Source organism: Amyelois transitella, chromosome 21, assembly GCF_032362555.1.
Source record: "Amyelois transitella isolate CPQ chromosome 21, ilAmyTran1.1, whole genome shotgun sequence".
NCBI classification, from domain to species: Eukaryota; Metazoa; Arthropoda; class Insecta; order Lepidoptera; family Pyralidae; genus Amyelois; species Amyelois transitella.
In genome coordinates, this window is record NC_083524.1 from 322,180 (window position 1) to 336,165 (window position 13,986).

Genomic DNA, 13,986 nt, shown 5'->3' on the forward strand with positions numbered 1-13,986 from the left:
TAATGCCCGCAGCGAGATGTTGCGTAGGAATTTCAGGAAAAGAGGAGTCTATGATGTTCTAGCAGTGCCGTGTGGTTCCCGGCACCAATAGAAAAAAAATGACCACTCCCATGGACGTCGTGAAAGGCGACTAAGAGCTATATGAGCTTATAAACTTGGGAATCTGCTTTTAGGCGGTGTGCTAGCATCCTGTCACTATTTGAATCGCTAATACTTATTAAATGTGTGTGTATTCTGTAAGATCAGTTTTATTTCAATTCTGTGATAACATATAAAGTGAGTATGTTTGCTTTGATGTAAACGATATGGACATACAGACGAACATACTGTTGACTCAAGAGATTAATATTAGGGACGCCGGCCGGACGCCCTCGCGATTCTGCCGATGCCGTGTGGTTCCCGGCACCAATAAAAAAAAAGGATACGAACACTCCTTCTCTTTCCCATGGATGTCGTTAAAGGCGACTAAGGCATGGGATTATAAACTTGGGATTCTTCTTTTAGGCGATGGGCTAGCAACCTTTCACTATTTTAATCTCGATTCTATCATCAGTAAAGATATCTATGACAAACAACTACGCTGTTCGGTCCGCGTGTATTTCCATTCCCATAATCTGGGAAGTCCTCTCTGAATGCACAACTAGACCACAGTAACTTACACCCCACAAATATCTAAGTAGAATAGAATTGATTTATTTTCAAAATTGGATACAAGGTATCACTTATTGACGTCACATCACTAAATCTAATTATAACTATTACCGCTTCCAAAGCGCATGTGTAGAAGATGCGGCGGAACAAACTACACTGCAGCATTTTCACAGGACGTCAATTTACAAATATAGATCTCTTAAATCTTAATCGTGGACGAATGCACATTGTCCACATTAAAAAAAAACATGAATGAATGTAAAACTAATTATTTCAATACGAGTATTTTGTCAAGTCTATCAGTCAGTCGCTCTTTGTCCTATTTTATATATTTATACTAGAAAACGCCCGTGGCTCGGCTCGTGGAAATGAGAAATGCCGCTTTTTTTCCTTCCTAACCTTAAGAACCGTTTTTATAGTAATTAAAATTTATAAAGCTAAGGAGGCTGTTGGTAAAAATAAATGATGCCCAAAATAACTATTCCACGCGGACGAAATCGCGGGTACAGATATTTTTAGGATAAATCGGCACATAAACTGATACAAAAATTATAAATTGATTTAATACCTACATATTTGAAAGTTCAGCAAATATCAAAACAATAGCTCAGTATTCAGAAACACTTAACCCTAAACTGATGAATCTATTTCGCCCCGTCATCAATCTCAGCCGGGCGTTTGTATCCCGAGGGACGTCTTATCTCAGTGAAGGGTTAACCCGTCACTTGACTCGCGAATAAAATCGCTGATATCGCTAAAAAGTTACCAAACAGACCGACTATAGACACTTGAGCGTCGCCCGCTTCGTTATTCACATTGAAATCTGAATGTTTTTCACATTTATTTGTGCCGTGTGGTTCCCGACACCAATAGGAAAAAGAATAGGACCATTCCATCTTTTTTCCCATGGATGTCGTAAAAGGCGGCTAAGGGATAGGCTTATAAAATGTCACTATATGAATCTCAATTCTATCATAAGGCCAAGCAGCTGAACGTGGCCTATTAGTCTTTTTAAGACTGTCGGCTCTGTCTACCCCGCAAGGGATAAAGACGTGACCATATGTATGCATGTATGTTGTACCCTAAAACCCTAAATCTCGAACGTCAACACAGCAATCAGGACCATGAACTTGTTATCAGCGATTGACGAACAATTGACAATTACAGGCTACGTGCGCGATAACCTTATCAGCCGTTATCAATGCGTTATCAATCGCTGATATAATTCGAGATTCGTTTTCATTCGTAACGCGGCGTCTACAGACAAGACATGGCTGAGAGGTTAGTGTTTACATACGCACTTATACAATCACGTCTTCACCCGTTACGGGGTAGACAGAGCTAAAAATCTCGATAAGATTGAAAGGCTTCTTTAGCAATTTAACGATGGAATTGAGATACAAATAATGACAGTTTCCCATCTCTTAAAGTAGATAAGTGTTTTATGGTCAGTCAGTCAGATTTTTAACCGAAACGACTCCCGCTTGACCACTGCCACATTTGCAGGATACCTATATTACCCAGCTTGGATCATTGTTACACATTTAAATTAACTTAAAACATTTTCTTACCTATAACTTTTTTTATATATGTCTAGTATGTTTTAAGTTTCACAATAAAAGGTGCTTTCAACAAATATTTCATTAATTTGACAGCCCACTGGCTTTTTCTAGTTGTAAATTAAATTTTTGAAATTTAAATCTCAATTCGTTACAAATTAAAGTCTGAGGAAATTATTTATGATTGACTAACTGATCTATCAACGCATAGTCCATAACCTATTGGATCGATTGAGCTGAAATTTTGCATACAGATAGTTGCTATATCTAGGCATCCGCTAAAAATTTTCGGAAACTCTTTGAAGCAATGCTCGATGTTACTTTTTATTTGACCATAAGATATTTTATCTTTTACCGATTTTGACAAAACAAGTTTTTGACGACGCTCCTAATTATAAAATTTAGCTGTTAAAATTGCGTTCAAATCCGTTGAGAAGTTTCGACGTTATGACGTACCAGACAGACGGGCAAACATCATGGTACGAATATGTCAAACGATTTATGATAAAGATTTAATTAGTCATATTTATTTTCATTTGTAGTTTATTTTGAAAATATAATTTATGGTGTAAATCTACTTTATATCATGACATTTTCATTAAGTATACTCGATTTGACTATAAATAAGTCTATTTATTTCATAGGTCTGGATTACGTCATAATAGTCGTAGGTTACGCAAACTGCAATCTACACGTGGGCGAAACCGCGGGAATCAGCTAGTGTACTGTACGATCAAAAATTTGTATAAATAAACTGATAGAACGCCTTAAAACCTACTTTTGAGGAGGAGCTTAAAAGCTAGTTCAGTCTATGTGATCTGTCCTAATAACTCATTTTCCTTAATCTATATTACACGATTTAAAGCCCTTTGCTGACGCAATAGCCGATTGAATGTAGATAACCTCATTTTATAGATAAGTTTGCGTCTGAGAAAAACCTAATGTATAACTTGAGTCATCAACGGATGTTTAAAATACCTTTTGTATTACCTAAATTTAGGCTTATATACTTGGAATTCTTCTTTTAGGCGGTGGGCTAGCAACTTTTCACTATTTCAATCTCAATTCTATCATTAAGCCAAACAGTCGAACGTGCGCAGGAGTGACCGCAGTGACATAACGTCACAAACAAAAACTACATACATAAATCACGTCTCTTTCCCGGAAGGGTAGGCAGAGACCACATCTTTCCACTTGCCACGATCCCTGCACACTTCTTTCGCTTCATCCTAAATACATACATACATATAGTCACGTCTATATCCCTTACGGGGTAGACAGAGCCAATAATCCCGAAAAGACTGAATGGCCACGTTCAGCTACTCGGCTTAATGATGGTATTGAGATCCAAATAGTGACAGGTTGCTAGCCTATCGCCTAAAAAGGATCGCAATTTTATAAGCCTAAATAGCCATTATCCTAAATAAAAACTAAATATTCTATATATGTACATATTTTGTACAAAATTATATCAAAATCTGTACAGCGGTTTAGCTGTGACTGAAAAATAGACTTTCGCTTGTCAATTGGTATATAAATGAATTATTTGATGTTACACATAAGCTACTCTTCCAGAAAATTCTAACGGTATGAGGAAAAACTGGTATTTTATTTGAACTGTGTGCTAAATATTGAACATTTTATATGGACTATACTATATCTATATATAAATACATCTTATCATTGTGTTATCAAAATATTTCTGATTGCATCTCATTAGTGTGACGAATTCTTATCAGTATATAACGTAATTTGGCAGATAACGTTTTTGTACTATCATGCAGACGTAGAATAGAATAGGACCTCTTCATTTCTTTTCCATGGACGTCGTAAAAGGCGACTAAGGGATAGGTTTATAAATTTGGGATTCTTATTTCAGGCAACAGGCTTTATATGGATCTCTATTCTATCATTAAGCCAAACAGCTGAACGTGGCCTATCAGTATTTTCAAGACTTTTGGCTCTGTCGACCCCGCAAGGGATATAGATGTGATTATATGTATGTATGTACTTTCAAGGGGTAGGTAAGTCAGGTAAGTACCCGCCCCTTTACCTTTTTCTACAAACAATGGAACCTCTTTTTACCTTAATTATTTTATCTTCTATTCCCAGCGGAATAAAAACCTTTACGTTCGCCGACGTAGCTGCGCGGAACGGCCGCGGCGGGGCGCCACTGTGGATCGTGTACAAGGACAGTGTTTACGACGTCACGAATTATGTCAATGAGGTACCTAAGTCTTTGAAGAATTTGAAATACATCATCCTCATCATCCTGGCTTTTCTTCCGATTGACATTCTATTCTAAGTTTATTGATATTGTGAAGTTGGCGTTGTTGAAGAAAATGCTGCAGTGCAGTTTGTTACCGCTTCTTTTGCACTGACACCTTGGAAGCGGCAGCGCCTTTGCTTTTAATATATGTATAAGTTTAGTTTAATTTTATAATAATAGATGGCGTTATCCCGTTTTGAAACGCGATATGGTTTTGTTTATATTTGTATTAAACAAACATAAATAGAAAGGTGATATTTGAATAAATGTCTTCGTTCCGGGAGTCTGAGTTTCATTCAACTATTCAAGCTGCCTTGGCTCGATATACTCTTGTTTAATAACAATAATTATACCTTGGCAGCATCCTGGAGGAGTGGACTCCATCGAGGAGGAAGCTGGCACGGATTCGACGAAGGCCTTCGACCAGGCCTGCCACTCCAAAGACGCCCACACCATCATGGTCAAGCTGAAAATCGGGGAGATCGTAGAGGTAAATAAAGGAAACAGTTAATCTGTGCTGAACTACATACATACATAAATATAACCACGTCTATATCCCTTGCGGGTTAGATAGAGCCAACAGAGTTGAAAAGACTGATAAGCCACGTTCAGCTATTTGGCTTTAAGATAGAATTGATATTCAAATAGTGACAGGTTGCTAGCCCATCGCCTAAAAGAAGAATCCCAAGTTTATAAGTTTACCTCTTAGTCGCGTAGTTGCTAAACTATAATAATAAAATTGAAAAGAATATAAAGATTTCGAGCAGATGACCAATACTGTAAGAGTTTCTTAAGCTGATGGATCTTCTCTTACTAGTGGACGATTTGTTTAAGCGATGTACTAGCTACCTTTTGGGAAGGGTGTCCAATTTGAAGAGCGTGTCGTTCCGGTTTTTAAAAGGGATTCTGTGACCATATTGAAGAGCTCTCCGTTCTGTTCTTAAAAAGGAACGCTAGCCGCAAGCCAGTTTAGTGCTTAGCTAGTTTGCAGCTCATGACAAATATTAATATATAAGATATAACTTAAATTTAATTTATTGAATTTAAAATGACTTAAAAAAGTGCATACGAAAGCCTATCTTTTAAATAAAATTGATTTTGATATTCCTCTGTGGCGCAGCGGTAGTGCGCTTGTCTGTGACACCGGAGGTCCCGGATTTGAATTCCGGCTAGGACATGATGAGAAACGAACTTTTCCTAATTAGCCTGGGTCTTGAATGTTTATCTTTACAAGTATTTTTTTATAAAATATAGCATCGTTGAGTTAGTATCTAGTAACATAAATTTCGAATTTACTTCGAGGCTAACTCTATCTGTGTAATTTGTCACGTAGTACATATTAATTTATTAGAAAAAAAAAAACTATTCTTGTCAACTGTGGAAACATTTGACTGATCCATTACTTACTAAATAAAAATACTAACCCAATTCCGTACGATTAGCGCCAAATCAGCTTGTAAATTAATTATAGCTAAAAGTATAATTTATACTTAGAACAAGTATACTCAAAGAACCTATTACCCGGACATTCTCCTGACGTGGTGACTACCAACAAATAGCCGTGTCAACGAACAATAACACCCCTCATTTGTAACCTTTCTAATCAACTAAAAGAGGAAAACTGATGAAAATATAGCAGACTTTATAAAGTGAGCATCTGAAATTATTAACACAATATACTTTATTGCAGTAAATTGACAATACTATTATTACTTTCCTACTATGGATATAGTAGGAATAATAATGCCGTGTGATTCCCGGTACCAATAGAAAAAATAATAGGACCACTCCATCCAAGAGACATATAAATTTGGGATTATTATTTTAAGCGATGGGCTAGCAACCTATCACTATTTGAATCTCAATTCTCTTATTACGCCAAAAAGATGAATGATGATAAAATTGGCAGACAAATTCCCGGGTACCACCTAATACGTCCGCGGCTTCGTCCGCCTAAAATGAAAATTACGTTAATGAAGTAGCTAGTTACTGTCTCCGCAGGAATTTAGGAAAAACCTCCTTTATTTATATAAAGTATAAATAGTGCCGTGTGGTTCCCGGGTGCCGTGTGGTTCCCGGGTGCAGTGTGGTTCCCGGGTGCCGTGTGGTTCCCGGCACTAATAAAGAAAAGAATAGGAACACTCCTTCTCTTTCCCATGGATGTCGCAAAAGGCGATTAAGGGATATGCTTATAAACTTGGGATTCTTCTTTTAGGCGATGGTCTGGCAACCTGTCACTATTTGAATCTCAATTCTATCATCAAGACAAAAAGCTGAACGTGGCCTATCAGTCTTTTCAAGACCGTTGGCTCTGTCTACCCCGCAAGGGATATAGACGTGACTATTATGTATGTATAGAAAACTAAAAGTTACAAAGCTGAAATACATCATAATGAAGATAATTCATTATTGTTTTTTTATTTACCTATCTGATGTGAGACAAATCACATGGTGTCACACTGTTGTCCTGGCAGACAAACTTTTTTTATCAATACGTGATGCTTAAAGGTGTGATGATATCAAAGAGATAATTTGTTAACGTTACCTACTATCTAGCCTAACGCTAAAAAAATAATGCCAAGTTTATAAGACTTCCCTATGTGAATTTTTATCTGTTTTATCCCTTAGTTTTCAATAGCAACGGAGACTAATCTTATCTTGGTAAAAACGGATGATGGCAAATTAACAATGTAAAAGCCATGTTGAAATATATGTAAAGAATCGCTTCATTTCCTACTATTTGTCATCCTATTAAGTACATACATTAAATAGTATCAACCTCTTTTTCACATGTTGCAGGACAGTTGTAAGAAGTTTCATGTATTGTATTTATTATGGAATTTGAGTGAAAATATTTGTAAATCAAAATAACTACGAAAAATTTTATCAAAGAGAAAATTTTAGGCTTTTATTTTTCAATAATATATATAATTTAAAATAAAATAAAAAATAAAATTCAAAAATAACTATGCCATCGGTGAATAAAAAGAATGGAACAACTTTTATTAGGACATCATATGCATTAAGTCAATATTTAATATAGCGGCCAAATAAAATAAGGTTCGTGAAAATAAGGTTCGCGACGCGAACAAAATACTCAGGTGACGTCACGCTTTTAAGTTGGGCAACTGAACCGTTCGTCCACTAATACTCTAAACACGTCATTGTTTACAAGCAAAAACCATAACCCAACCTCTTACTCAGTCGGTTAAAGAGACCTTTTAAATAAATCCGATACGATGTAAATTTCCTACGGTATTCAAATCGGATTTAAAACCACATTTAAGCATTCAAAATATAACAATATTCATAAAAGTTGCCCTGAATAAATTATGCCATTGTTTGTTCGGCAAGGCTGGTCCTCCTAAACTTTGTAACTGGAATTGACAAATGCTCTTCATTTACATTAATACAGGTATTCAGCGAAATTAGACTACATAAATTTCCATTTTTTTGTAAAATTTTGTGGATAAAGATTACTTCCAGCGCCCAGTGAGCTACTTGGCCTATACTTACGAGAACCTGCTCAATATAATCTTACTAATATTATAAATTGCAAACTTTGCAGTAATATATCTAGCTAACACATTGGAACAACATAAGTTCAAATGTATAGTGATATAAGGCGGGCGAAGTCAGGGGCAACAGCTATATATAATGTAAGCTTCCGTGCTGGTGTGATAAAGAAAAAGCCTACTCCATCCTCCTGACTTTAGTCCCGGTTGCATCCTCACCACTCTGACGAGGAGTACGGGGTATGCCTTTGACCATGGATCCTGGATGAGTTAGGTTTTTACACGAAGCGACTCCCGTCTGACCTCCGCAACCTTTGCAGGAGAATCTAACTCGTATTGGATCATCTGTAAGAAATTCTCTGTGTAAAAAAGATCTTTTCATACATACATGTGGTCACGTCTATATCCCTTGCGGGGTAGACAGAGCCAACAGTCTTGAATAGACTGAAAAGCCACGTTCAGCTATTTGGCTTAATGATAGAATTGAGATTCAAATAGTGACAGGTTGCTAGCCCATCGCCTAAAAAAGAATCCCAAGTTTGTAAGCCTATCCCTTAGTCGCCTTTACGACATCCATGTGAAAGAGATGGAGTGGTCCTATTCTTTTTTGTATTGGTGCCGGGTACCACACGGCTTTTTTTCATAATTGTTCTATTCTATTTTTAACAGGAAGAGAAGAAATACGATGCAAACGGGAAAAAGAAGAAGAAAGTGTTGAAAGCAGAGCCGGAGGGCGGCAGTAGTCGCAGTTGTTTGAACATGGTCACGTGCGGCTTGATTGGATGATGACGGTCTCAGAAAATCAGTCGTATCACATCAACAGATGGGAGAGAACGCATTTTTACATACATATATACATTACATACATATGGTCACGTCTATATCCCTTGCGGGGTAGACAGAGCCAGCAGTCTTGAAAGACTAAATGGCCACGTTCAGCTATTTGGCTTAATGATAGAATTGAGATTCAACTAGTGACAGGTTGCTGGCCCATCGCCTAAAAAAGAATCCCAAGTTTGTAAGCCTATCCCTTAGTCGCCTTTTAAGACATCTGTGGGAAAGAGATGGAGTGGTCCTATTCTTTTTTGTATTGGTGCCGGGAACCACACGGCTTTGTTCCAATTCCTAAGAGCAACAGTTTCCTCCATAACAGTGGACAGGGGTGGATTGATGTATTTTTATTTTATTATCACGAATTTAGCCTTGGTGATGCTGATGCCACATACATATGTATGAGGCTCTAGAAATATTGTACAAGGGTTTTTTATTAATTTGCTATGATCAAGAACACGGATATCAATAAGACATCTTTATAACATTAGAATTAAGAATGTAAACATGATGTCTTCGAAACGTTTGAACAGATCTTAACGATCCTAGCTTAGCATGCATTTCTTTTACAATTGTTTCCAACAAAGCATTTATATAGATACGTTCTTTTCATTAATATTACTTGTACATAAGTCATGAAGGACATAAAGACCATATATTTTTATGATAAAAGAACTAGATAATTCGATATTAGTTGGCCAATAACTCTAGTAAATATATGTTAAATTAAACCTTAAATACGTACGTACAAGTGCATACATATAAATCTCGTATTCATCCGGGGTAGACAGAACTAACAGTCTTGAAAAGTCTGAAAATGGTACGTTCAGCTGTATGGCTTAATGATTGAGATTCGAATAGTGATAGGTTGCTAGCCCATCGCCTATAAGAAGAATATCCCAAGTTTATAAGCCTATCCCTTTGTCGCCTTTTACGACATCCACGAGAAAGAGATGGTGTGGTCCTATTCTTTATTATTCTCGTGATTGACTTTTACGACAAAAATGTTAAATCATGCTTTTATGTCCTGATACCGTACCCGTAGTGTGAATGAAGGTTATCAAATCGTGCGTGAAAAAGATAGAAAAGCGATATAGGATATAAAATGGACTTGCAATCTATTTATTAATTAACTAGATATAGATTAAATTATTACGTTTATTAAAAAATAAGGTAAATATTTAAATTATTATATTACAGTACCTATTAATAATTAAGTTTAATACCTAAGTTTTTATCTTAATCTTGGCTTAATCTATACTTATCTACCTTATTAAGTTCATGTTTAATTTTTTGCAATGAATTAAAATAAATATTCAAGACTTAGTAATTATATTTACTAAGTAAGCATATTGAGTTAAGCAAATTAAACCTTGTTAGTAAGTAAGTACCTGGATTTTTATTTCAATACACATACAAAAAATGTGTAATGTTACGGTCATAGTATGATTAAAACTTTGATATGTAATGAATAATAACTAAGTAAAAATTACTGGTGAGACTGTGAGAGTTAGGTACAAATATATAACATACATACAATCACGTCTTTATCGCTTACAGGGTAGACAGAGCCAATAGTATTGACAAGTTTGAAAGGTCTTCATTGTCACTTATCAAGTGAGATGGAGACACAAAAATGTATAAAAAGGCCAAGTTCAGCTGTATGCTCATTAGTGGAATTGAGAATTGTAAATTTGGTACTACGTTATTATTAAACCGCCTTCAAACAAGGTGGTTCTAAACTGAAAATTCCTTTTTTGACTTGTATGTATGTTTGTCCGAGATTATCTGGCGTTTCGCTGAATTGATTTCGATGCGGTTTTTCAGGAAAGTGTTTGTTACACTATGGAGGTTTTAGATATTTAACTGGCGGTTCTCTTTTTTTTTACAAAAGTTAAATACATACATACATATAATCACGTCTATACCTTTTGTGGGGTAGACGGAGCCCACAGTCTTGCACTGATAGGCCACGTTCAGCTGTTTGGAATACTGATACGTCGAGCCCGTCACCTAAAAGAAGAATCCTAAGTTTATAAGCCTATCCCTTAGTCGCCTTTATTGACATCCGTGGAAAAGAGATAGGGTGGTCCTATTATTTTTTCTATTGGTGCTGGGAACCACACGGCACTTAGAAACACAAATTAAATCCAGCTGAAACCATAAGTTTTAGGTTCAACCCAGATGAAACAGAATTGTACCAATGCAATAAGGTCGAGTAAATAAAGTTGCAATCCAGGGCATCGCAGACCTTAGGCTATTGGTCACACAAATGTCGACTGTTTTAATTATCTAGCTTATTGGTTTCTGTCTTATATATCACGTCTTTTCGCCTTACGGGATAGACAGAACCAACAGACTTGAAAAGACTGAAAGGCCACGTTCAGATACATAGCTCATTGATGGAATTGAGATTCAAACAGTGACAGGTTACCAGCCCATCGCCTACAAGAGGAATCCCAAGCCTATCCTTTAGTCGCCTTATTGACATTGCCCTGGGAAAGTGGAACGGTCTTATTCTTAAATGCTGGGAACCACTCGGCATACGTTACGTTTACGTGATTTAAAAGTAACCAATCTATCATGGCATGAACAGATCTCATGAACATCTGGGATATCGTGTTACAGACAACAGCTGTATTTGTTGAATGCAGCTCCAAATGGAAAGCTATATTGGAGGAAACATCAGATGTGCTGAAAACTACAATGTACTCTAGTCTCGTGCGGTAGGGTTGCCATTGTCCTATGATTTTATGAGTAATATATATCATAACTACATATAGACACGTCTATATCCTTTACGGGCTAGAAAGAGCTATTAGTCTTGAAAAGACTGATAGGTCACGTTCAGCTGTTTGGCTGAATGACAGAAATTGAGATTCAAATACAGATTTGATATCCCTTAAAAAAGTATACTAATTTTATAAACCGATCCATTAGTCGCCTTTTACGACATTCGTGGGAAAGAGATGAAGTACTATTAATTTTTTGTATTAGTGTCGAGAACCACACGATAAATATAAATAATAAATATACGGAACAGATTACACAGATTGATTTAGTCTCGGAGTAAGTTCAAGACTAGTGTTACGAGATACTAACCCAACGATACCATATTTTATAATATTGAAGATTACCACAACTTCATGCAAAATTTCAAGTCTTCAGACTATGTGAGGTCCCTCTTCACAGTCTCAATTTGGATTACTTCAGCGCAAGTTCAAGTAGCTCGCTATCCTATGGCGACTACTTGCTGAATCTCGTGTCTATAGTTAGCTATGCCCACTCCCTCTTAAATATAGTTAAACTAGTCCACTAATAAAGGCTGTAGTTATTTTATGGATCTTTAAATTATCTCTCATCTCTTACTTGCGACGTTTTACCTTAACGTCACATCCGGTTAGGACTTTTAGCCCTACATTAGTTCCCACTTTGATCCTAACTTTCAAGGTCCATCTTTCCTTTAAATACAATCTTTTATCAAGAATTTCATTCCTCAATTTAGCTTATCCTATGGTCGAAATTTCTATCTAAATCTGCACTTAAAGCAATATGTGGAGAAATAAAATTTAACAATAGCCACAAATGGACATCCAGACGCCAGAGAATGATAGCCACAGGCGAATGTCTCGAGTCTACAGATACGGTCAGGGTTGCCTACTCTCCCAGATTTCATGAAAAAAAAACAACAAAAGCAGGTTGGATGAGCAAATATGTTTTTTACTTTTGTTACTAAGAAAATTTGAAAAACTAATACGTAATGCTTATAGACTCCTAAACTTATTGCTAATAGCATTATAGTATATACATTACTATATATTATTTTAACTTTTATTTATTTATGCATTACGGGGTAGACAAAGTCAACAGTGTCGAAAAGCCTGAAATTTATTTATCTGCTAAACAATCTACATACGAAATGAAACGTTAAAAATTAATTAACCCCTTTGGACAATAGGTAGCAGTTGCAAATCAAAACGAATATTTCAGCTAAGACCGAGTTTTAGTCAAATTATTCAAAGAATTTTACAATCCTAGAAAATGCATTAAGTACGTACACCGCAAACATTGGAGCGTGATCTTGCATAAGTAAGGAGATTCGTAAGTAGGTACTGGGTTTAGTTGGGGGCATAAGTTATTTATAAAATGTTAGTAGGTAGGTACTCTCTACGAATTTTTGGTAAAACAAAAATAGAAAAATAACTCATTTAAATAAATTTATTGGAAGGTGTATTTTTCTATTTTGTTCTTTCTGTGCCGAATTTCTCCAAAATCGGTTAAGTAGTTTTTGAGTTACAAACTTCGACTAAGAAAAATACGCAATTTTTTTAAGTAGTAGCGATACATGTTGCTGATATTTTGCGTTTTTTTTATGTAATTATATAAATTAAGATCATTAATAAAAATAAAATTAAAGAGGTAGAAGTTGATGCCACTAAGCGATACCATCTTGTATCCTATTTTAGAAAATAAATCTATTTCTATTTAAAAAAATCCATAAGCGACCTCTATCGTTGAAAGTTTGTACTAAAGAAAAATTTTGTAACAATCATGCCTGTGTAGCAGTTTACTTAGTTTAAGTATTCAACCACAGATGGCACAAAATCGAATGTCTTAATTTTTAAAGATTTATAATCGAAGGGGAAAGCATGCATTAAAAATATGATATTTATTATTTTTACTAGCTTTCCCCCGCGACTCCGTCCGCGCGGATGTCGGTCTTCGCGTAGATGGTTTATTTCTCCATTTTATTTTCAGTCCGGTCAATTTAGACCAAAAAATAGGAATGAAGCTACATTAATTCCCATCAAGCTGAAAATGAGTATAATTGTTTAAAACACAATCAAAAGCATTATTTCAAAATTCCCCATGCTTCCGGTTTAAGGAAAAAAATTACCCAAGGTCAAAGGTAAGAAAATGGGATTTTCACGATTTTCTTCAAAACGGTAAGTTTTATAGGAAAATTACCTCAGACATAGATTGTAGATCATAAAGATATCTATAAATAGGAATCAATATTTTTTTTCAATAAAGCTACCGTTTCTGAGATATTACGATGCAAAAAGTTGCAAGCGTCATAATATGCATAAGCACGTCTCGTATATACTCTATGTAGCAGTAATATAAGTAAAAATATTGTTCTGTCGGTAATTTTAACTTG

At 35.8% G+C, this 13,986-nt stretch overlaps 1 protein-coding gene across 2 annotated transcripts in view; it reads left to right on the top strand.

The window, feature by feature from the left end:
* Window positions 1-1,836: 1,836 nt before the first annotated feature.
* LOC106140922 (cytochrome b5-like) overlaps window positions 1,837-13,986 on the top strand; it is a 92,177-nt gene continuing 80,027 nt past the window's right edge. Inside the window, exons 1-4 of one of the 2 annotated variants that reach the window (XR_009657314.1) lie at window positions 1,837-1,932; window positions 4,323-4,437; window positions 4,841-4,969; window positions 8,664-8,843. Coding sequence is in view for 1 of the 2 variants with exons in the window: in XM_013342575.2 (XP_013198029.1) it covers window positions 1,922-1,932; window positions 4,323-4,437; window positions 4,841-4,969; window positions 8,664-8,780 (372 nt within the window). In the remaining variant the exon portion in view is untranslated. Of the gene's footprint in view, window positions 1,933-4,322; window positions 4,438-4,840; window positions 4,970-8,663; window positions 9,637-13,986 lie in introns of those variants that run through there. The other variant, XM_013342575.2, reaches the window with a different exon arrangement.